Here is a 25,793-nt window from a genome sequence, read left to right on the forward strand (position 1 = left end):
CTAGTTGTGCTGGACTCAGTCTGGTGGAGGCTATGGTAGTCGTGGTCCATTAGTCCTTTGAAATAATCATTCCCTTGCGTCTTTGGTTTTCTTTACTCTCCCTTGCTCCAGACTGGGTGAGACCAGTGGAGTATCTTAGATGGCCACTCACTCCATATTTTTTGTTTGTTTGTTTTTTTAAAGATCAAAACCAAAGTGTGCTGCCTGACTGCCCTTCTTAGTTCCATTTCCCATAAGACTTGCACTTTTAATCTTTTGTAATTATTTTCCCTGTTCCTCCTATGAGCCCCTCCTCTTCTGTAGGCTCTTTACCTATAATGTATAAACATGCTTAAATCCTTCCTATCCAACTCCCAATCCCGTTGACCCTGTCCCCTCTACCCTTCTACCTATCCTTCTCCTTCCTTTCTCACCCATACTCTTGACAGAGGTACCCAACCACCATCTCTTCTTCCTCATTTGCCGGTCACTCTTCAACCCACTGCAATTTGGCTCCTATTCATACTTTTCCACTGAAACCATTCTGCCAAAAATTACTGAAGACTTCAATGTGGTCTTTAGTATGAATGAATTTTTAAAAGAATATTTCCATGTTTAAAATTTTTTATTTTGAAATATTTCATACATAGGAAAATAAATTTAGCATATAAATGTTTAAAGAATAATAAAACATCCATATAGCTACTGCCTAGCTTAAGAAACAGAACATCATCCATGTTTTTGCTGCTGCCTCATGGACACCCAGAGGTAATCAAAACACTGTCTAGATTTTTGTGTATATTATTTTCTTTCTTTTATAGTTTTGACACATAGGTATGCATTCCTCAACAACATATTGCTTAGTTTTGTTTACTTTTCAACTTTACATATATGTACCAAAACCAAAAACCCAACCCACTGCCATCGAGTCAATTCCAACTCATAGTTACCCTATAGGACAGAGCAGAACTGCCCCCATAGAGTTTCCAAGGCTGTAAATCTTTACAGAAGCAGACTGCCACATCTTTTGCAAACTGCCAGACTTTCGGTTAGCAGCCGAGCACTTAAACCACTGTGCCACCAGGGCTCCTTCATATATATATGAAGTTCATATGAACTTCATATATATATGTATATATACTTACACGTACATATATACATATACAGTATATATATTCGTACATACATATATGCGCTATATATATATATACACACACTCATGTAGTAATTCATGACTTGCTTTTTCTGCTCTCCATTATGTTCCTAAAGTTCACTGATTCTGACATGTGTGGCTGCTCCCCACTTGTTTAAAGTGCAGTACAGTATTCCATGTAGGACTATACTAAAATGAATACATTCCACCATCAAAGGATATTTGAATTCTTTCCAAGTTTTTGTTATTACAGTGTTCTTAAACATTCTTGTATATGGTATATGTGTACTAGAGTATTTCTAGGGTAGTGATTCTCAACCCTGGTTGCACATCAGAAACACCTACGGAACTTAAATGTGCCCTGGTGGGATAGTGGTTAAGAGCTATGGCTGCTACCAAAAGGTTGGCAGTTTGAATCTACCAGGGGCTCCTTGGAAACCCTATGGGGCAGTTCTACTCTGTCCTATAGGGTCACTATGAGTCGGAATTGACTGGAAGGCAACAGGTTTGGCTGGTTGAGGGAACTTAAAAATGATTGCCAACCAAGCCCCACCCCAAGAGATTCTGCTTTTACTGATCTGGGGTGAAATTCAGGCACCAATAACTTATAAAAGCTCCACCAGGTGATTCTAATGTGCAGTCTAAATTATACTTATAGAGAGAGAAAGAGAGAGAGAGAGAGAGAGAACCATTGCTTTAGGTATTTACCCAGGAATAGAATTTCCAGGTTATATAGGTTATAGGAGCCCTGGTAGTGCAGTGGTTAAAAGCTCGGCTGCTAACCAAAAGGTCTGCAATTCGAATCTACCAGCCACTCCTTGGAAACCCTATGGGGCAGTTCTGCTCTGTCCTATGGGGTCGCTATGAGTCGAAATCACTAGACAGCAATGGATTTGATTTGAGGGTTTTTGTTGTTGTTGTTTTATAGGTTATAAGCATCTCCAACTATATCAGATAATGCCAAAACCTGTTCAAGTGGGTGTATCAATTTTTATTCGCCCAGCAGTATATGAGTTCAGATTGTTCTACAGCCTCATCAACACCTAGAGTTACCAAACTTGTCTTCTATCAATCTGATAGATACAAACTGGTATCTCGGTATGGTTTACTTTGTATTTTTACTTACTAATCTCTTCAAATGTTATTACCCATACATGTTTCTTCCTCTGTTAGATTCTCATACATGTCTTTTGCCCTTTTGCTTATTGGGTTGTCTTTTTCTTATTGATTTGTAGGAGTTCTCTATATATTTTGGATAACTACCCTTTGTCCTGGACCTGAACGCAGGCTCTATCATTTAACTAGTTTTGTGGCCTTATGCAAGTTACTTAACCCTCCTGAGTCTATTTCCTGTTCATAAAAGGATGTCGCCATGGTAATGGAGTGGTTTATAGGTAGTGTGCACATTCAGCACTCAGCCCAGTGCAAAGTACACTGTGACAATTATGAAAACAAATTTAAATATTAACAGGGATACTAAAGAGGAAATATTATTCCAGACATATGTAGTTGTCATGGATTGAATTGTGTGCCCCAAAAATATCTGTCAACTTGGCTAGATCATGATTCCCAGCATTGCATGATTGTCTACCATTTCATCATCTGATGTAATTTCCCTAAGTGTTGTAAACTTTGTCACTATGATGTAATAAGATGGATTAGTTGCAGTTATATTGATGAGGTCTATAAGATTAGATAGTGTCTTAAGCCAATCTCTTTTCAGATATAAAAGAGAGAAATGAGCAGAGAGACATGGGAACCTCACACCACCAAGAAAGCAGTACCAGGAGCAGAGTGTGTCTTTTGGACCTGAGGTTCCTGCGCAGAGAAGCTCCCAGACCAAGGGAAAACTGATGCATCACAAGGACCTTCCTCCAGAGACGACAGAGAGAGAAAGCCTTCCCCTGGAGCTGGTGCCTTGAATTTGGACTTGTGGCCTACTAGAGTGTTAGAGAATAAATTTTTCTTTGTTAAAAGCCATCCACTTGTGGTATTTCTGTTATAGCAGCACTAAATATCTAAGACAGTAGTTAATTCAGAACAGATAAACTGTTTAGCAGAGAAGTCATACAGTGTAGCAGTGAAGATTGCTGGCTCTGGAGAAAGACTGGCTGGAAAGGCTGAGTTCCATTGGTGTCATACTTTAGCTCTGTGGCCTTAGGCAAGAAACCCTCTGTGTCCCTGAATTTCTTCATCTGTGATAGGAGATAATAATAGAACCTACCTCAGAGGGCTATTGTAAAGATTAAGTTAATAAATATTTGTAAAAGATCTCAGACTAGTAAAATCACAAAGGTGATTTCAAACATAATTTTTCCAGATGTTCACTACAGAAGACGCGCTTCTGCAATATACTGAGAAAACAGTTTGCTTTCAGTGATCTTTCTTAGGTGAGAAACTCTTCCAAAAACAGTGAGAAAAACACATAGCAAGTATTCAATCATCATTCCTTGGTGATGGATGTAAGTAACATGATTACAAATATACTAACCGGAGGGAATCACTGAAATATATCCCACTCCCAAGATTGCCAACGTCTGTTCTTTTCACGCCGTGATCTTCAACCACTTTGGGTAAAAGCAGCCCTCTGAAAAAGAAAGAGCACCATGAGGATTTACTAGAAAAAATGATCTTTTATCACAGCCTCGTAATTCCAACAGTCAGGTGCTATTTAAAACACATGAAATGAAAAAGAAATATGCATTTTAACACAAATGGAGTTCCAGATACTATCAAAATGTAGCACGCTACGGCTGGCTTCTCATCACCGTCTTGATACTGCCAGCCATTTTTCCTGCCTCTGGACTCTGCCTACTTCAACCCAAACCCTCCCTCCCCACCCCTGTGCTCAGCAGAACAATGCTTTAAGCCCAACACTGACAGCATTTCTCCCTTGCTCAAGAACTTACACACATTCCTGTTGGGCTTCTAGCATTCAAAGAACTCTTTGCAATCACACTTGTAGGCCACGTTACCTCTGGGAAGATGGGGAAGGGAGACTTCGGCTTTTTATTATATAAACATCTGTTTCTAAATTTTGTCTTATGAACTTAATACAATTAATTTTGCAAAATGTACAGCAAAAAAAAAAAAAGATGAAAATCAAGCCGATTTTTATTAAAAATGTTTTCTGTGATTATGCCAGCTTCCCTCGCTTTCCACCCACATCTCCATTCTCTCCTGACATGGCTCCTTCATGATATCGCAGCTCATGCCTGACCCTGTCTCTGTGCTTTTGCTCCAGTTGAATCTGTTAATTCCACGAACATCACTTTTTTAAAAAATTTTATTATAGATGAAGTTTTGCAGAGCAAACTAGTTTCTCATTAAACAATTAATACACGTATTGTTTTGTGACATTGGTTGCCAAACCCACAACATGTCAATACTCTCCCGTTCTCATCCTTGGGTTCTCCATTACCAGGCTTCCTGTCCCCTCCTGCCTTCTCATCCTTGCACTTAGGCTGGTGTGCCCATTTAGTCTCGTTTTGCTTTATGGGCCTGCGTAAACTTTGGCTGAAGGGTGAACCTCAGGAGTGACTTCATTACTGAGCTATAAGGGTGGGCAGGGGCCATACTCTCAGGGTTTCTCCAGTCTCTGTCAGACCAGCAATTCTGGTCTTTTGTGTGTGTGTGTGAGTTAGAATTTTGTTCTACATTTTTCTCCAGCTCTGTCCAGGACCTTCTATTATGATCCCTGTCAGGGCAGTCGGTCGTGGTAGCTGGGCACCATCTAATTGTGCTGGACTCAGTCTGGTGGAGGCCATGGTAGTTGTGGTCCATTAGTCCTTTGGACTAATCTTTCCTTTGTGTCTTTGGTTTTCTTTATTCTCCCTTGCTCCAGACAGGATGAGACCAGTGGAGTATCTTAGATGGCTGCTCACAGGCTTTTAAGACCCCAGACGCTACTGCTCATCAAAGTACAATGTAGAACATTTTCTTTATAAACTACATTATGCCAACTGAGCTAGATGTTCCCCAAGATCATGGTCCGCATAGCCCTCAGTCCAGTAATTTGGTCCCTCAGAGAGTTTGGATGTGTCTATAGAGCTTCCATGACCTTCCCTGGACAAGTTGTCATGGCTTCCCCAGTATTATGTACTGTCTTACCCTTTACCAAAGTTACCACCTATCTATTGTCTAGTTAGTGACTTTCCCTCCCACTTCTCCTCTCCCTCATAACCATCAAAGATTGTTAATTTTTGTGTGTAAACCTTTTCATGAGTTTTTATAGTAGTGGTCTCATACAATATTTGTCCTTTTGTGACTGACTTATTTCACTCAGCATAATACCTTCCAGATTCATCCATATTGTGAGATGTTTCACAGATTCATCATTGTTTTTTATAGTTGTGTAGGATTCCATTGTGTATATGTTTATTCATTCATCTGTTGATGGGCACTTAGGTTGTTTCCATCTTTTTGCTATTATGAACAATACTGCAATGAACATGGGTGTGCATATGTCTATTCATGTGATGGCTCTTATGTCTCTAGGATATATTCCTAGGAGTGGGATTGCTGGATCGTATGGTATTTCTATTTGGACATCACTTCTTCAAGACCCATCTTGAGGTTTATCACCTCTAAAATGTCCTACCTTCACTTATTACAGACGTCACCTCCCTGGTGCTGTACTCACCTTCCAGGTGCACAATAAATGCAATTAAATAAATCAATCACTCACCTTTCAAATTTAATGTACTTGTGTTATAGGAAAGTCAATCTCTATTTACAAAAGTACACTTAAAATGAAAATTACTCTTTGATATATGTCCCATATGCTTGCAACTGACTTGCTTAAAAGCAAATAAAACATTTCTCTGTATTAAAGAAACTTTAGAGAATCGTTTGGGGTTTGTCTTTACCCTTTTTCCTATGTGACTCTGTGATTTTTTTCTGCTTGTTATGTGTCTGTATCTTTACTTTTCAACCAGGTTATAATTTCCTAGAGGACAGAAACCACATATTGGATTCCTTTCAATGGCCTCTAGAGCAGTGTTCCTTTCCTGGAACTACAAGGAGTTGAGATGGAATGCAGGCTTCTGAGTCACCGACAATGTCCTCAACTTCAAAATGGAGGGGCTCTGCCCTGGCTCTCCTCTGTTCAACATTTTAATCAACAACTTTAGTGAGGACAGAGAGTGAATGCAGACCAAAATGCAAATAACTTTATGTTAAGAGAAATGTGTAAACAAATCAGAAGGCCATCAGATGAACAGATTGCTTAATACGTTGTATCCATGGGCCAGAACTAACAAGAGTATATTTATATTTAATAAGGACAAATAAAAAGTCCTATAGTTTAGATGAAAACAGCAACAACAACTGCATGAGTCAGGGTAGGGAAGAAAGCTTGCATGAGAAAGATTTAGAGATTTTATTGGACCACAAGCTCAATGCAGTAAGAATTAAAAGTGCAATGAGGCTGACCAGGAAAGGCTGCCTGAGGAGAAGGGAAATGAGTCAAGCTGTGTTTCCTGCCAGTTAGAGAAGCCCAGGGTTTAGCACAAGTGCAATTCTGTAGATAAAATTAAAAGTGTTCAGCAGAAAGTAGCCAGAAAGAAGAGAAGTTGAAAGAACTGAAGTTGCCTAACCTGGAACAGAAAAGATTTAGGGGAGAAAAGATCAATGAATTAAATTCTGAAAAGGCAGACATTAAGAACAGAGATGACATTTCTTTGTGTGTGATCAAGGTGAATGAAATAGAACTACAGGACGAAAGTTACAAGGAGGTAGACTCCAGTGTCTGATAAAGAGGCACTTTTAAATAGAGTAGTTGGAAAATAGATATGCTGCTTAGTGCACTGCATTCCCTGTCATGGGAAGGATTGATATTGAAGCCCATTGGTGCAGTTAGAGTTAGAAAAACTCATGTTCACTATCTGTCAAAGCAAAATGCATCCTTCATGTTCCACTTTTTTTATTTTCCTCATGTCCTCACTACCCAATCTCTTTTAAATTTTTCTTGCATCCTTTCAGATCTGCACTGGTAACCAAAGATTGTTTTCTTGGCTAAACTCTATCAACCAGCCACTATTAGAGGGTACATAAAAGATGAGACCCAACTTCCTTGAAAAGCAGGGTGCTATTAGAGAGTTAGAGTGGCACAGAGGATAGCAATTTTAGGTTACAGTTTAATTAGTTAGACTTTAAAGAGTTGATACATGTACACAATAGAAAATCCACTAAGTATAAATGGATAGCAAGAAATGGTCTCCCACCCATGGCACCCAGTACTCAGTTCCCCTCCCAGAAGTCAATACTGTTAGCAGTTTCCAGAGAGATTACCTTTTTTTCTTTTTAAAATGATACAGAATATTTCATAAATACACAAAAGTAGAGAAAATATTATAATGAACCCTGAAGTACCCATTGCCCAGCTTCACAATGATCCATTTCCAGAAATATTATTTACATATATAAGCAAAACATCCACACGTGTGTTTCTTAAAACTGACCATATCTTAGAGACCCTATCATATTAATACGTATGCCTCATTCTTTTAAGTGACTATTCCTTTGTCTGGATGTATCAGAATTATCTGAACTAGTCCCAGCTAATGCACTCTGGATAGAAATTTGCTACTATAAATAACACTGAAATGAATAGTCTTGACTACTCATCGTTTTCCGCATGTGCAAATATATCTGTACAGTAAAATTCTTAATGGATCACAAGGGGTATACATATTAACAGTTGTTTTTGTAAACCACATTTAATATAACTGGCTTATCATTATGCTACAAGGAATTGAACAACCAATCAAGAACTACAGAGAAATTTAATCAATTTTTAGGACTGTAAAAAGGAAATCTTAGTAAATGCTTATGCCCACACACATTAATAAATTTAATCATTCTAGTTCTACCATTTGATGAATGAGTCATATAAATTAAAAACTGGCAAACCACTTACTAGCAGTGTGTACTCAGTGAATTTGGTAGTTCCTGTTAAATTGCCCTTAAAGATTTGTACTAATTTTCACCCCCACTAAAATGTGTGAAAATGCCTCCTTCTCCTTGCCAACACAGTGCGTTGTCAAACTTTTCCATTTCTGTGACTCGATAGGTGAAAAATGGTATCATGATGTAGTTTGCATATTAAATTATTTTCAGTGATACTGAACATCTCTTCAAGTGTTTAAAAGTTAGCTGTACTTCCTTTTCTGAAGTGTTTTTGCCTATTTTTCTAGGGCATCATAACATTTTTTTTATCTTATTGATTTGTAGGTGTTATTGTTGGTTGCCACTGAGTTGGCTCCAACTCACGTCGACCCCATATACAACAGAACAAAACATTGCCTGGTCTTGCATCATCTTCGTGACTTTTGGTATGCTTGAGTCCATTGTTGCAGCTACTGTGTATTTCGAGTGCCTTCCAATCTAGGGGGCTCATCTTCCAGCACAGTATCACACAAGTAGCTACAGATCATATATTACAGAAATTAGCCTTCTGCTGGAGATACATAATTTAAATGTTTTTCCAGTTTGTCATCTGTCATTTGACCTTGTTAGTGATATTTTAAACTTTTATTGTGGTACTTTTCAAACACATAAAAATAGAGAGAACTGTATAATAGTAAAATGAAAGCGAGTGTTTTATGACTTAGAAATTTTGTTTTTATGTAGTTGATCTTTACTCTATGATTTTTGGGTTTGGTTCTACTTATAAAGGCCATTCCTGCTCAAAGATTCTTTTAAAAATTACTCTCTCATTTTTCATTTAGTACTTTTCTGCTTTTATTTTTAATATTTAAATCTTTGCTCTAACTGGAATTCATTTAAGTGTGAGGAGTAAAGTAAGGGTCAGCTTGTTTTCTGCAGGAACTACCAATTTATCCCACCACTCAGTACTGAAGAAATAATTTTCCTTCAACAGGGATGAAGCTACTTTTATCATATACTTAAATCCTTTATGCTTTTGAGTTTATTTCTGGACTCTTTATTCTATTGATTTATGTATTTATGTGGCACCTCACTATTTTAATTAATATAGCTACACGTTTTAATGTCTGATTGGTTAATCTTCCCTCATTACTCTTCTTTTTCAGAATTATCTTGGTAATTTCAAATTGTTTAAAAAGTATGTACTGTAGAATTAGCACTTTATTTCTTTTAAAAAATCGTGTAGTACTATTACTGTGACAGCACTATACCTATAAATTAATTTTAGGAAAATTGGCATCATTCTGATTGAGGCCAGTGTCTTTTAGGTCCCTCCATAGCAGTTTATAAAGTTTTCTTCAGGTAGATCTTGTAAATTTCTTTTAAAGTTTCTTCTTCAGTATTTAACTAAGGATCTAAATTCAACCATATTTTTCCGTGTACCCCGTGATCTTCAGTTTCAGCCTTAACATTAAGTGGTTATTCAAAGCAAGCAGAAAACTAGAGTTATGTTTTAAATAGGTAACTCACAAGTTCTGGGCACTCTAATTTCTAGAACTTTCTCTTTAAGTATTGGGCTATCCCTAGATTAAACACACATGGAAGAGTCATGAAATATACAGTAACTTTTATTCATATTATACTATCTTCAATAAGCAATTCATTCCCATGCACTTCACTTTAAAAATTTGCTGTTGTTGTTAGGTGCCATCAAGTCGGTACCGACTCATAGGAACCCCACATACGACAGATCGAAACACTGCTGGGTCCTGTACCATCCTGTTAAATCATTGTTATGTTTGAGCCCATTGTTGCAGCCACTGTGTCAATCCGTCTCATTGAGGGCTTTCCTTTTTTTTGCCAACCCTCTACTTTACCAAGCATGATGTCCTTCTCCAGGGATTGGTCCCTCTGATAACATATCCAAAGTACATCAGACAAAAGTCTCACCATCCTCACTTCCAAGGAGCACTCCAGCTGTACTTCTTCCAAGACAGACTTGTTCCTTTTTCTGGCAGTCCACGGTATATTCAATATTCTTTGCCAACATCATAATTCAACGGCATCAATTCTTTTGTCTTCCTTATTCATTGTCCAGCTTTCACATACAAATGAGGGTATTGAAAACACCATGGCTTGGGTCAGGCACACCTTAGTCCTCAAAGTGATATCTTTGCTTTTTAACACTTTAAAGAGGTCTTTTGCAGCAGATTTGACCAATGCAATACATTGTTTGATTTCTTGTTTACTGCTTCCATGGACATTGATTGTGGATCCAGGTAAAATGAAATACTTGACAACTTCAATCTTTTCTGCCTTTATCATGATGCTGCTTATTGGTCCAGATGTGAGGATTTGTTTTCTTTATGTTGAGGCGTAATCCATACTGAAGGCTGTAGTCTTTGATCTTCATCAGTAAGTGCTTCAAGTCCTCTTCACTTTCAACAAGGAAGGTTGTGTTATCTGCATATTGCAGGTTGTTAATGACTCTTCCACCAATCCTGATGCCACATTTTTCTTCATATAGTCTAGCTTCTTGGATTATTTGCTCAGCATAGAGATTGAAGAAGTATGGTGAAAAGATGCAACCCTGACTCACGTCTTTCTTTATTTTAAACCATGCAGTATCTCCTTGCTCTGTTCGAACAACTGCCTCTTGGTCTATGTATAGATTCCACACGAGCACAATTAAGTGTTCTGGAATTCCCATTCTTCACAAAGCAATCCATAATTTGTTATGATTCACACGGTTGAATGCTTTTGGATAGTCGATAAAACACAGGTAAACATCTTTCTGGTATTCTCTGCTTTCACCCAAGATCCATCTGACATCAGCAATGATATCCCCTGTTCCACATCCTCGTCTGAATCCAGTTTGAATTTCTGACAGTTCCCTGTAGATGTACTGCTGCAACCACTTTTGAATGCACTTCAGCAAAATTTTACTTGTGTGTGATATTAATGATATTGTCAGATAATTTCCGCATTCTGTTGGACCACCTTTCTTTGGAATGGGTACAAATATGGGTCTCTTGCAGTTGGTTGGCCAGGTAGCTGTCTTCCAAATTTCTTAGCATAGCTGAGTGAGCACCTCCAGTGCTGCATCTGTTTGTTGAAACATCTCAACTGGTATTTCATCAACTTCTGCAGCCTCATTTCTCACCAATGCCTTCTGTGCAGCTTGGACTACTTCCTTCAATACCATTGGTTCTTGATCATATGCAACCTCCTGAATTGGTTGAACATTGACCAATTTTTTTTTGGTACATTGAGTCTGTATATTCCTTCCATCTCCTTTTGATACGTCCTGTGTCATTCAATATTTTGCCCATAATATCCTTCAAAATTGCAACTTGAGGCTTGAATTTTTCTTCAATTCTTTCACTTTGAGAAATGCCGAGCATGTTCTTCCCTTTTGGTTTTCTAACTCCAGGTCTTTACACATGTCATTATAATATTTTACTCTGTCTTCTCAAGCTGTCATTTGAAATCTTCTGTTCAGCTCTTTTACTTCATCACTTCTTCCATTCACTATGTTCAAGAACAAGTTTCAGAGTCTCTTCTGACATCCATTTTGGTCTTTTCTTTCTTTCCTGTCTTTTTAATGACCTTTTGCTTTCTTCATGTATTATGTCCTTGAGGTCTTCCCACAATTGGTCTTTAAAAATAAATAATAATAAATCCATAATTTATATTATATACCTAATTATAAAGATTATAATTTTCTTCTGAATGCATTAAGCTGGCTCACTTTAACTGAAAAGACTCATGTAGTCCAGAAAATAATTATAAAGAAAGTAAAACACTTCATATTTGTGAGGCTAAAATATTAGAAAACAAAGATGGCATATTCTTACCGGGATAGAATTCCTACAATGTTTCGTGCGGGAGACCCATGCAATAAGGATTTCACGTTGCCGAGTTTGCTCAAAAATTCTGTGGCTTCATTCACTCTGCCAACTCTATATATCTGCAAGATGTTCACTGGACTTCTACTGCAAAAATTAGGAAAAATACTAAGGATTTGATTGAATTAGATGAGATAATTGCTGAACTACAGAACTACAGCTCCCCCTCCTCAGGGCTTGAAGACATAGTTTTTTTCTTCCCTCTGACTCTCTACAGAAAACTAGTTCTCCCCCTCCTGATTCTACCTTCATTGTAATAGACCCTCAATTTGTATTAGATCCCAAGAGGTCCATCAAAATATATCAAAAGAATTTGATAATATATAAAAGCAAAATCTGGAAAAAGACTGGAGGAATGTGCTTTGAGGATGCATGACCAAGGAAGCCAAACAAAATTTTAGATAAATCTGAATTAGTCCATGAGGTGCTAGAAAACCAGCTCTCAAAACAACAACAGTATCCACACACAATCCTGACTTATAGCATTTGCTGATTTCTGTGGTGCATTTCAAGCTATGAATGGTTTAACAACCAGTTTGCAAAATTCCTGAAAATTTGACAATTTTTTCTCTCCAGCTAGTATGAGGTAGCTCCAATAAACCACGGTTGGTTCCAAGGGTGTGCAAGGTTGATGAAGGTTAAACTCAGCCCAGTATAAAGAGAACTGAACTGCCAGAAATGCCTGGGCTAAAGACTTCAGATGGGAGCAGTGCTGGAGTGGAGTGAATGACCAAATCAGTAAAAGTCAGTCTCGCCCTCTAGAAGAATCAATAAAATTAGTTTCTGAATCATGAAGCTGAGTTTCCACTCTGTGCCAAGGTGGTTCTACGGAGATGCTAACACTAAACGAGGACTTGTCTGAGCAGCTGAACCATCTGTTTGTTGTTATTGCTGCTCCCTAGAGTTACAGAATGCACAAAAACATGGATATGCACAATAAATAAGACAAATGGAACTGACATTTAAGGATGCCACATTTCATGACGTTTTCCAACTTCATATTTTCATGCTATACAATGGTCCTTGTAAAAGCTGCCACACACATAGTCCTGCATTTTTAAATCTTAATTTAAGTGGGTTTTCTTATGTAATACCCCTCAGAACACAAGCTCAAACATCCTTTTATCTTAAAACTTTAAATTTAACTGTAAGCAAGATAGAGTAACCATGATGAGAGAGTGCAATAATAGTATTTTCAAGCATAAAATATTGCCCAGGCCCTATGTATAAATACAGAAGAAAGTAATTTGTCATCACAACATAATTATCCTGTTACTAATGATTAAATGATCTAGGTAATTGTGGTGAACTAGCTCTTTAGCAGAATCTGAAATAGCATTACATAATAATAGATCAAAAGATATCTCCTTTATGCTTACCTGTGATTATTCTGCAGTACCTCTTTCATAACACTGAAAAATTCTTCAGTGTTCTGTTCAACATGCTCAATTTTGCATCTCAAAGCTCGGTATTTGGCAAGAGATGGTGGGTTGGGTTTGTACAAATTACTTTCACAGACATTCACCATGTCTCTTATTAGCTATAGATGGAAATGATAAACAGATGTTAGAATCAACACATATCAAAATTAATATTTATATCACATTAACACTTTATCAAAAAGTTTGGAAAAAGAAGGGTTTTTCCCAAATATTTTGCCCAAGATCTGCCTGTACTGTTAGTGGCATATTAAAGCCAATATAGTTCCTCATAGCACAATATACAATAATAACAATAAGAACATATGTTAGTATAACACATTGGTGCTAATAAAGTGTTTTCAAATACATCATTTCATTCAATCCTCACTTCAAAAATGTGAAGTAGGTCTTATTATCCTCATTGTACAATGAGGAAAGTGAGCTCAAAGAAGTTAAATCAATTGCTCAAGATCTGACAGCTAACAGGGGACACTAACTAAACTGGAACTCAGATCACCAGGATTCGAGTCCAGTTCTGCTTAACAAAAATTTATTAAGCATATTCCGTATGCCAGACATTGTACTTGGTTTGGAAGATACAAAGATGAGTAAAACATGGGTACCTGCCCTGCAAGTGACTCAAGTACACCACAGTGTAGTCATAGGTCATGGAGCTTGGCAGAAAGAACACCATTTTAGGAAAACCTGAATTATGTTTATTCTAGGGATTTGTTGCTTTCAACATCTTTGAGTGTAAGAGACACTGAAGGAGGGCATTAGCCAGTCTCCTTCCAGGGTTTAAAGTGTTATGTGCCTTTCTGACCTTGGAGTGGTGTCATGGATTGACCTGTGCCCCCCAAAAAGATGTGTTATCAATTTGGCTGGGTCATGATTCCCAGTATTGTGTGATTGTGCACCATTTTGTCATCTGATGTGATTTTCCTATATGTTGTAAATCCTATCATTATGATGTTAATGAGATGGATTAGCAGCAGTTATACTGATGAGATCTACAAGATTAGATTGTGCCTTAAGCCAATCTCTTTTGAGATATAAAAGAAAGAAGCAAGCAGAGAGACAGTGGGGCCTCATACCACCAAGAAAGCAGCACCAGGAGCAGAGTGCATCCTTTGGACCTGGGGTTCCTGTGTGGAGAAGCTCCTAGTCCAGGGGAAAATTGGTGAGAAGGACCTTCCTCCAAAGCCAATAGAGAGAGAAAGCCTACCCCTGGAGCTGATGCCCTGAATTTGGACTTGTAGCCTACTAGACTGTGAGAAAATAAATTTCTCTTTGTTAAAGTCATCCACTTGTGGTATTTCTGTTACAGCAGCACTAGATGACTAAGACTAGCAGGGAGGATCTTTCTAACTACAACTCAAAACCCACCAGCCATAAAGTAAAAGACTGATGCATGTTACTAAAATAAAAAATGTCTGGTATGGTAGAAATAAAACAAGCCAACCAACAACAAAAAGAAACAAAAAAATCACCATAAGTAAAGTGAAAAGACAAACAACTGGGGAGAATGTTTGAAACTCACATCATGGACTAAACTGTCTAACATATAAAGAGCTCTTAATATGAAGAAAAATATCAAAACCTAAAAGAAAAGTAGGGAAAGGACACGAACATAGTGTTCACAGAAAAAGAAACATAAATGGTCCATAAACATTTGGAAAGATGCTCAGCCTTATGACACTGAGAGACCATTTCTCATCCATATGATTGGCTAAAGTCTAAAAGATTGACAAATATGCTGTTGGCAAGACTAAAGGAAATAGAAACTTTCATTCATCAATAGCCGGAAGGCAAAAAGGTACAACCCTGATAAAGGAATCAGACAGTATCTAGCAAATTTACAGATGCATTTATCCTATAAGCCAGCACCTCCACTTCTAGAAGGGACCCTATTCCAGAGGTACACCTGTACAAGTATAAAATGACAAATATACAAGGTTATTCATTGTGGCATTGCTTGTATTAGCAAAATCTGGAAACCTAAATGTCTGTCAGTAGGGAACATCCACACAATATGGCACATCCCCATAGTGGGATACTAGAATGAGGATGATCTCTATGTACAGGATATATTAAGGGATGAAAGGAAGGTGCAGAACAGCAAGTATACTATACTACTTTTTAAAAAAGAGGGGAGAAATATAAACATATGTTTATAGTCATATTTACTTGCATAAAGAAACACCGCAAAGACAAACTAATAAAAATGGTTACCTACTGGGCAAGGGGCTGGGGTAGAGGGGATAGGGTAGAATTCAAACTTCTCCAAGTACATCTTTTTAATATAATTTTCACTTGTAAATTATGCAGATGCGTTACTTATTCAAAATATAAAATTAGAAAGTATTTGTGTGGGCACTGTATTTACCCTCTCAGTAACAAAACTAGTGACTGTGGCTCTTTATGTTGGGTGTTAGACAAATGGGGATATTGGAACATAATAAAGAATTATGAAATTTTAAATTTGGAAGGGACTGCTATCATCTCATTTACTGGTTCATCTCATTTATTGGTTCTTACTGTTTTTAGATTACAGACTCTTTTGGGAATCTAGTGAAAGCTGACTTCCCCCAAACATGCAAAATTTTACATCTACAAACTCCTCTGAAGTCTAAGTTAAAGACTAATAATCTGCCCCAACCCCTTCATGCACAGATGAGGCAACTCAGACTCAAAGAGTGACTTCAGCCTTGTCTAAGGCAGTGGTGGACACTGTGGCTGCCTAACCCAGCATCCACTTCCCCTTCATCTTTGCTAACTAGACGCTGAGTCTGTTCAGGCATCCACCCTTCCCCACACAACTCAGGGTAAGATGGCCATTTCTGAGTCAGTCATGTTATTCCATTCTCCTTGCCAGCAGTTGGCTTAGGAATGGGCACATGATTCAATTCTGAACAAAGGAGTAAGAATCTGCTGTGGGGCTTCCTGTAAGAGGCACAAAAAGAAGTGTTCCAGATGTAATGCTATGAATTGCTGATCGTGAGGAGAGCCAGGCTGAGAGTGAAGCTGTCACTTACAATGGAAGAATGGAGAGATGGAAAGAAACTGGGATCTTAATGGTAACGCTGAGTCCGCACCAGTAGCCACCCTACATCTGTACTTCTTATTACATAGGATAATAAAGGTCCTTATTGTTTAAGTCACTTAGTTATGGTTTTCAATTTCTTTTGCTGAAAGAATCCTAACTCATCTCATTATCTAGAAAATGATTTTACAATGTAGCAATTCTAAACAAATGTCTACATTTGTACTCCTATGCCGACATATCTTTCTTGGAAGAAGTACAGCCAGAATGCTCCCTAGAAGCGAGGATGGTGAGACTTTGTTTCGCACACTTTGCATATGTTATCAGAAGAGACCAGTCCCTGGAGAAGGACATCATGCTTGGTGGAGTAGAGGGTCATTGAAAAAGAGGAAGCCCCTCAACCAGATGGACTGACACAGTGGCTGCAACAATGGACTCAAGCATAAGGATGGCACAGGACCAGGCAGTGTTTCATTCTGTTGTACACGGGGGCGCTATGAGTCAGAACTGACTCGACAACATCTAACAACAACATGCTGACATATTCACGTTTGGAAACACGGCTTAGAGAACTTCTCCAAGGACGCAAAGCATTCTAAAATGGTTTGATAATCTGTTTTTGCACATAACTCAAGAGACAACTTCTGTGATTCAATGTTACCTTATTCATCAGATTAAGACTCCTGAAAATAACTTAAATTGAATTATACATTTTAGGGATTTACCTGGCAGAGGTCCTCTTTCTTAGATAATAGTCTCAGGTTAACTTCTTCAGTTGTTGGACCTTTGTGAGGTATTACTCTGTAGAATTCAGTCAGCATCTTTTGCAATTGTTCTGCCGTTTCTCCATTTTTCAGTGCTGCCTTTACTAGAAGGAGAATGCCCTCTGCCTTGCTCACCTTTAAATACAAGATGATATACAATAATTAAATCAGAGAAAAAGTGAAGGAGCATGTATAAAAATATCTAAAATAATTGTTAGACATGTTACAACTACCAATTTTCTATTGGACATTTGTCAAAAACAAATGCTGATCTTTACTATAGATGTGTCTCAATTGTGAAGACGATGCCATGAGGATTCTTCCAAAACTGGGCTCTGCTTAACTACAGGAAAGAACCAAATTCTTATGTACCTACACATATATGGACATAGATAAAGGTATAGATAGATATCTATCTATGGATAATAGATACAGCTACATATAGAACCAAACCAAATCCATTGCTGTCAAGTCGATTCGAACTCATAGCAACCCTATAGGACAGAGTAGAACTGCCCCATAGGGTTTCCAAGGAGCAGCTGGTGGATTCGAACAGTCAACCCTTTGGTTAGCAGCCATAGCTCTTAACCACTGCGTCACCAGTGCTCCTAGCTATATATAGACATAGATAGATGATAGAGAGATAGATAGATGATTGATAGAGAGAGATACATATAGAGAGAGGAATGCTAATGAAACACTAGCAGACTTGCTTTTCTTATAAGAAATTTAGAAAGATGCCAGACTCAACTAGGAACAAAAACCTCAAGAATATGTTTCTAATTACACATGTACTTTATGGGCTTTAATCCAGGAAACATTTTTCTCCAGGAAGTAAATTAGTTGAATTCCACAGAGGAAAACTGTCTGTGTTATTTTAATATGACAGTGCAGTTGCACAAGACGTACCATTGGGAATAGTTTCTTTCATTTGTTCTTTCTATTGCAATTAGACATAATTAAGAAGGCAAGAGCATTTTCTGTTGGGTTGGAAGCATACCTGCCTTTCCCTGAGACAGTCAGAAGTTACAAGACTCTAAAAGTAGTTAGCTATGAAAAAGGCTAACGTTTGGACATTAACTAATTATCAAGACCATGCATATCCCTCAGGTCTATTCAGGTCTATTACTAACCTCTTGACCTAAAGGATCAAGCCTCATAATTTGCAAGCAGTAAAAAGCTACCATTGATCAGCTGTTGTATCTGAGCATTTTACAGACAGGAATGTCTAGTTTTCTTGAAAGCTTATTTTCCCCTTAGTGCTCTCTATGCTCTTTTTCTCCAGGGTAAAAGGACAGAATAGTCAACAATCAACTCAGTTTGACTAGTACTAAAATATAAGTGTTATTTTTTAAGCTAATGAATCAGGAAGCAGGTTTGTCATGTTAGAGGTTATGTTTCAAGGACACATTGACTTACATCATTAAGACTAATTTTGTTCACTGGCTTGAGAAGCGTGTGCTCCAGGTGGCCCAGAGTTTCTGCCCAAATCATCTCCACCAAATCACTCACCTCTTGGCTCAGAGTATCTGAATTTATTACCTCCTCCAAAAGCAACTGGAGCAACAAAAAACAAAGAAACATCAACAAAAAGTTATCAAGAGTGAATGAGTTTAAAATCAACACACGGAGAAGAAGAGAAGTGTGAGAAGAAATAATTATAGCCCAGGAAAGAGTCACCCCAGCCAAGAAACAGCTTCTCCTCTAGGTCTCTCCTGTTTCTGGCCCCTCCCTCTGTCTCCTCCATACACTTGACTCTAATTTCCTCCCTCTCTTTCCATCCCATTTTATTTTTCTGCTTGCCTTTTGCCTTCAAATCGTACCCTGTAAGTTGGAGTCCTTCCAGTGGCATTAAGTACATGTAGTCAGAGTTACGCATTCAAATCGTGGTGTTGGTGAAGAAATTGAATATAGCATAGACTGCCAGAAAAACTAACAAACCAGTCTTAGAAGAAATACAACCAGACAGTTCCATAGAAGCGAGGATGGTAAGACTTCGACTCACTTTCTTTGGACATGTCATCAGGAAAAACCAATCACTAGAAAAGAACATGGTGGTGGGTAAAGTGGAGGGACAATGAAGGCAAGGAAGGACATCAGTGAGACGGATTAATACTGTAGCCAAAACAACGGACTCAAACATACCAATGATCATGAAGGTTGCGCAGGAAAAGGCAACATTTTGTTCTATTGCACATAGGGTCATCATGAGTCAGAGGTGACTTGATGGCAAGTAACAACAACAAGAAGTCAGAGTTAACCTAAATTGCTGTGTAAACCTTCACCAAAAGCACAATAAAATATTATTTAAAAAAAAAAAAAAGAAGTGAGGGTTAAGGATCCCTGAGTCCTGGCTTGTATTATAATAAATCTTTGCAAAGCTGTGAGGGTTTGTTGCTGAAATAGGCAGTGGGCTTTGTGGGTTATCCTGGAATTCACTTTCCACTCAGCCTCCATGCCTCCCTGTCGGTTCACCTTTCCTTTTCTTAACTCCTACTCTTCTCTTCTACTAGCTTTTTATTTGTATAGAGAAAACATTTCTACTAAAAGTATTAACTCAGGGTTTCCAGAAAGATGGTGTAATGAACAGATCTAAAATCCAGACCCTCTCTACAAGAACAACAATAAAAGCAACTAGAATCTAGTACAAAGCCCTGTAAGAAGTCTGAAACCATGGACAATGAAAAACAGCAAGGAACTGAAAATTGAATAAAAACAAGGACAAAGTGCAAGGTAGGGGAAGCAGCTCTTCCACTTTCCCAGCCCTTCCATTTCCTGGTACAGGAGAGGGATGCCCAGGCAGCAGCCTGACAACCAACTCACATTGGGCACATGGCTCCTGGCGCATGATAAGGGACCCCTTAAACCTGGGCTCTGAAACCAGGAGCAGATCTCTGGTGTGGACAGTGTAGGTAGCCCTATCCAGCCGACCTACACTGCCAGTGAGAGCACAGAACTCGGGCACCTCCAGATCCAAGGCCAAAAGCAGATCTCTGGGGCAGACAGTTTGAGGGGCCTCCACCCAACTCCTCCTAGTGTGGTGGAGGGAGGGCCGGAAGCCACCCAACAGCTGCCTGGCAGCTGAGCCACACCAACGGCGGGCACACGAATCTCTGAGGCACAAGAAGGGGTCTGATGGTTTGTGGCTCCTAAACCAAGGGTGGCTTTCCTGGGCAGACCAGAGAGGGTGCCTCCAGCCCCTACTAGTGCAGCAGAGAGAAGCCTGAAAACCACCTGGCAGTCACCCAGCAGTGACCCAGGGCACAGTGCAGGCCACAGTACATGAACAATTGGCCCTGGCACAGAAAAGCCAGGTTTGCACAGTGCAGGCCAAGATACCTGAGCAGTCGGACCTGGGAAAGAATGGCTTGGTGAGCACAACCCAGGCTAGAGTTCTGGTAAGTCCTGGGAAAGAGAAACCTGGTGCATGCAGCGCAGACTGCAGTACATGAACAATTGGGCCTGGGACAGAGACACATGGACAGTGAAGCACAGGCCAAGACACATGAACAGCTGGACTTGAGACAGAGCAGCTTGGTGAGCACAATGCAAGTGGGCATTCCCGTGCATCCTAGGAAAGAGCAGTGCATGGGTGCAGTGCAGGCTGCAGTGTATGTGCAGTCAGGCCCACTATGGAGAAGAATGAGGGGCATAGTGAGGGGCAGAACACCTGGGCAGACAGACCTGGTGCAGAGCAACTTAGCAAGCAGAGAATGGGCTGGAGTTCCCATGAGTCCCAGGATGAAACAATAAGCTGAGCACAGTGTAGTCTGGAGTTCATGAATAGTGAGGACATGTGATGAATTGGCAACAGTTGCTGCTTCCAGGGTGGGACTCTGAGGTTGGTGTAGTACAGATGATGCTTCTGGAAAAGGAGTCTGTGGTGTGTCTGTGACAGCTGCAGCTACTGAGTGAGGGGCCTAGTGCCAGAGTCATAAGGCCAGGCCTCACAGTGAGTAGGTCTGTGGTGAGCAATCAAAGACAGCTGGTAATCTCTAAAGAGGGGGCAGGTGCTGAAGGGGCATGGCCAGTATCTCTGAAGAAGGCATCTGGTACCAAAGTAATACGATTAGTGTGCCTAATAACTGGTGGGGAAGCAACCACACCAACTGCTACAAGCCACACAGTTTGGTGCTGAAGTGGCTCAGCTAGCAACCCCCTTAGGAAACTTAGAGGTGAAACAGTGACAGCCGGTGTCACGGGACAGTGAGACCAATAGGGAAGGGACAACAGCAACTGCACCTAGATGGGGAGTCTGGAGTGGAAGCAGAGAACTACAACCTTCAATAAACTTAAAAGATAATAATAACAACAACAATAAAGAGTAAGAAGAGTAAACTCTAGAGAAGGGGGAAATTTTAATTTCCAGAGTTATCACAGTAAAATAGCCTAATGTTCCAATTACAACAGACAAACACAAAGCATATAAAGAGGCAGGAAAGAATGACCCATGCAAAAGACCAAAATAAGGGAACAGAAACTGTCCCTGAGGAAGAACAGATAACAGAATAACTCACCAAAGACTTCAAAGCAACAGTTTTAAGCACGCTCAAAGAGCTAAAGGAAAATATGGAAAAAGAAGTAAAGGAAGTCAGAAAAACAACACAAGAATAAAATAAGAATTTCAATAAAGAGAAATTTAAAAAAAAATAGAAATACTGGAGCTGAAAAGTTCAATAACATAAATGAACAATTCTCTGGAAGGGTTCAACAGTAGATTTAAACCGGCAGAAGAGAGAATCAGTGAATGCAAAGACAGGACAAATGAGATTGTTCAGTCCGAGGGGCAAAAAGAAGAAAGAGTGAAGACAAATGAACAAAGCCTAAGGGATCTGTGGGACATCATCAAGCTGAATAATACATGCATTATGGAAATCCCAGAAGGAGGAGAGAGTGATAAAGGGACAGGAAGAATTTTTGAAGAAATAATAGCTAAAAACTTCCCAAATATGACAAAGGACAGAAACTTATACATCCAAGAAACTCAATGAATGCCAAGTAAGATAAATCCAAAAAGAACAATACTGAGGCACATAATAATCAAACCAAGGATAAAGAGAAAATTTTGAGAGCAGCACAACAAAAGTGAAGTATTACATACAAAGGGTCCTCAACAAGATTAAGTACCAGTATCTCTTCAGAAACTATGCAGGTAAGAAGGCAATGGGATGACATATTTAAAGTGTTGAAAGAAAAGAACTTGCAGCCAATACTATACCTAACAAATCTGTCATTCAAAAAATGAGGGAGAAATTAAGGCATTCACAGATAAACAAAAACTGAGGGAATTTGTTACCAGCAGGCCAGCCCTACAAAAAATATTAAAGGAAGTCCTCCAGAAGGAAAGGTAAGGACACGAGATAGCAACTTAAAGTTGTACACACAGGGATAAAAAATATTTTTCATTCAAGGAAATTTCTTAATAAGCATAAAGATCAGATTTAAGGTACTTTTGGTTGGCAAATACAAATGATCTATCCCTCATGCTTTACAATGACAAAAGCATAGAAAAAAACTTGAAAATAAAAACTGCATATATGTGTGTGTGTGTGTGTGTCAAAAGAAAAAACAACAAAAAACCCATTGCTGTCAAGTCAATTCCAACTCATATGTATATATATATAATAAATTTAATCCTAAATTATAGGGTAGACAAGGTATAAAGATGTAATTGGTGATAACAATAATATAAACAGGGGTCAGGAGAATTAGCATACATAATAGAGTTTTTGTATGTTACTGAAGTTAAGTTTAGTATCAATATAAATCAGGATGTTAGAAAAATAAGATGTTAAATGTAATTAATCCTCATGGTAACCACAAAGATTAAAAAAAAAACCCGTTGCTGTCGAGTCAATTCCAACTCATAGTGACCCTACAGAACAGAAGAGAACTGCCCCATAGGGTTTCCAAGGAGTACCTGGTGGATTCGAACTGCTGACATTTTGGTTAGCAGCCATAGCTCTTAACCACTATGCCACCAGGGTTTAAAACCACAAAGATAGTATAAAGAAAAAATTATATACAAAAATAAAGAAGGGAAACAAATCGTTTAGCACAACAATAAGGAGAGAGAGAGAAAATCTATACAGAAAAGATATCAGCACTGGAGAAAAAGAGGGACAAGGGAGATATAAGACAAACAACAAGTAACAAAATGGCAGAAGTCCTCCTTTATTGGTAATTACCATGAACAAAGATGATTAAATGTTCCAATCAACAGGCAGAGAGTGGCAGAATGAATTTTTAAAAAATATGACTCATCTATATGCTGTCTACATGACTATGTGTCTACCTTAGTCATATACATAAGTAGGTTAAAAGTGAAAGGATGGAAAAAAAAACATTTCACACAATAGTAATAAAAAGAGAGTAGGTGTGGCAATTTTAATATCAGACAAAATACTTTAAGTCAAAATATAAGAGACAAAGAAGTACATTTGATAATGATATAAGGGTAAATTCATTAAGAAGATAAAACAATAATAAATATTTATGTACCTAACTTAAGAGCACCAAAATTTATAAAGCAAACTGACAGAACTGAATGGAGAAATAGATAGGTCTACAATAATAGTTGGAGACTTTCAACATTGGATTGAACAACTAGAAAGAAGATCAATAAAGAAATTAGAAGAATTGAAAAACACTATTAACCAACTATACCTAACACATATATAAAACACTCCACCCCACACAATATACATTCTTCCCCAGCACACATGGATCATTCTCCGGGATAGACCATATCTTAGAAAACAAAGCAAGTCTCAATGAATTTTAAAAGACTGAAATCAAACAAAGTATCTTTTCCAATCACAATGAAATAAAACTAGAAATTAATAACAGAAATAAAGCTAGTAAGTATACAAATATGTGGAAACTAAATAGCACAGTACTAAACAATCAATGGGTCAAAGAAGAAATCAAAAGAGTAGTCAAAAAATATTTAGAGTTGAATAAGAATGAAAACACAACATACCAAAATCTACAGGATGCAGCAAAGGCAGAACTCAGGGAAATTTATAGCAATAAACGCCTACATTAAAAAGGTAGAAAAATCCCAAATCAACAACCTAACTCTACAACTTGAAGAATGAGAAATAGAAGAGCAAACTAAGCCAAAAGCTACCAGAAAAAAAAAATAATAGTAAAGACCAGAACAGAAATAGATGAAACAGAGAATAGAAAAACAGTAGAGAAAATAACAAAACCAGAAGTTGGGTTTTTTTTTAAAGATCAATAAAATTGACAAATCTTGGCTAGACCGACAAAGGAAAAACGAAGACGCAAATATCTAAAATTAGAAACAAAAGTGAGGCTATTACAAGCGACCCTACAGAAATAAAAAGGGAATACTATGAATAGCTATATGCCAACAAATAAGAAAACTTAGAGGAAATGGACAAATTCTTTGAAACACATAAACTTCCTACATTGACTCAAGAAGAAATAGTGGATCTCAACAGACCAACACAAAGTGAAGAGACTGAATCAGTAATCAAAAATCTCCCAACTAAACCAAGTACTGGACCAGATGATTTCACTGGGGAATTCTACCAAACATTTATAGAAGTGACTCTGATCCTACTTAAACTTTTCCAAAAAATGGAAGAGAAGGGAACACCTTCTCACTCATTCTAAGAGGCAAGAATTACCCTGATACCAAAGCCAAAAAAAGACACCACAGGAAAACTACAGACCAATATCCCTAATGAGTAAAGATGCAAAAATACTCAACAAAATACTAGCAAACTGCATCCAAAAACATATTAAAAGGATTGTACAACATGATCAAGTGAGATTTATTCCAGGAATGCAAGGGTGGTTCAACATTAGAAAATCAATCGATGTAATATACCACATTAACAAAACAAAGGAAAAGAAAGAACCACATGATCATCAATCAATGCAGAAAAGGCATTTGACAAAGTTAAACAGTCTTTCATAATAAAAATAGAAGGGAAATTCTCAGTATAATAAAGGGCATTTATGGAAAACCTACAGCTAACATCATATTCAATGGAGAAAAACTGAGAGCTTTCTCATTAAGATCAAGAGCAAGACAGGGATGTTCACACTCACCACCGCTATTCAACCTTGTTCTGGGATCTTAGCCAGGGAAATTAAGCAAGGGGGAAAAAGAAAAAGTATCCAAATTGGGAAGAATGAAGTAAAACTATCCCTTTTCACAGACATGATTCTACATACAAAAAACTCCAAAGAGTTCACAAGAAAGTTATTAGAACTAGCAAACGAATTCAGCAAAGTAGCAACGAACAAGGTCAACACAAAAAAATAAGTCACGTTTCTATATATCAGCAACGAGCAAGTGAAAAAGGATACTAAGGAGGTGGTGGCAAAACTGGATATCCATCTGCAAAAAAATGAAACGGGACCCACACCTCACGCTGTATACAAAAACCAATTCAAAATGGATCAAAGACCTGAATATAAAGCCTAAAAATATAAGTTCATAGAAGGAAAAATAGGACCAACACTACAGGCCTTAATACACGGCATTAACAGGATACAAACCATAACCATCAACATACAAACCCCAGAAGATAAGCTAGATAACTGGGATCTTCTAAAAATCAAACACCTATGCTCTTCAAAAGACTTCACCAAAAGAGT

General features: G+C 38.2%; 1 protein-coding gene across 9 annotated transcripts in view; it reads right to left on the bottom strand.

Annotated features, from left to right (window-relative positions):
- Positions 1 to 25,793, bottom strand: part of PARP4 (poly(ADP-ribose) polymerase family member 4) — a 207,402-nt gene that overhangs the window by 106,940 nt on the left and 74,669 nt on the right. For 7 of the 9 annotated variants that reach the window (XM_023724834.1, XM_023724838.1, XM_023724835.1 and 4 more), the window contains 5 exons: positions 18,576 to 18,713; positions 17,118 to 17,291; positions 13,308 to 13,468; positions 11,878 to 12,015; positions 3,624 to 3,719 (listed from right to left, as the gene is read on the bottom strand). In XM_023724834.1, the coding sequence (XP_023580602.1) occupies positions 3,624 to 3,719; positions 11,878 to 12,015; positions 13,308 to 13,468; positions 17,118 to 17,291; positions 18,576 to 18,713 (707 nt within the window). The remainder of the gene's footprint in view (positions 1 to 3,623; positions 3,720 to 11,877; positions 12,016 to 13,307; positions 13,469 to 17,117; positions 17,292 to 18,575; positions 18,714 to 25,793) is intronic. The other 2 variants (XM_023724836.1, XM_023724840.1) reach the window with 2 other exon arrangements.

The sequence above is a fragment of the Trichechus manatus genome, unplaced genomic scaffold, assembly GCF_000243295.1.
Source record: "Trichechus manatus latirostris isolate Lorelei unplaced genomic scaffold, TriManLat1.0 scaffold00264, whole genome shotgun sequence".
Lineage (NCBI taxonomy): Eukaryota > Metazoa > Chordata > Mammalia > Sirenia > Trichechidae > Trichechus > Trichechus manatus.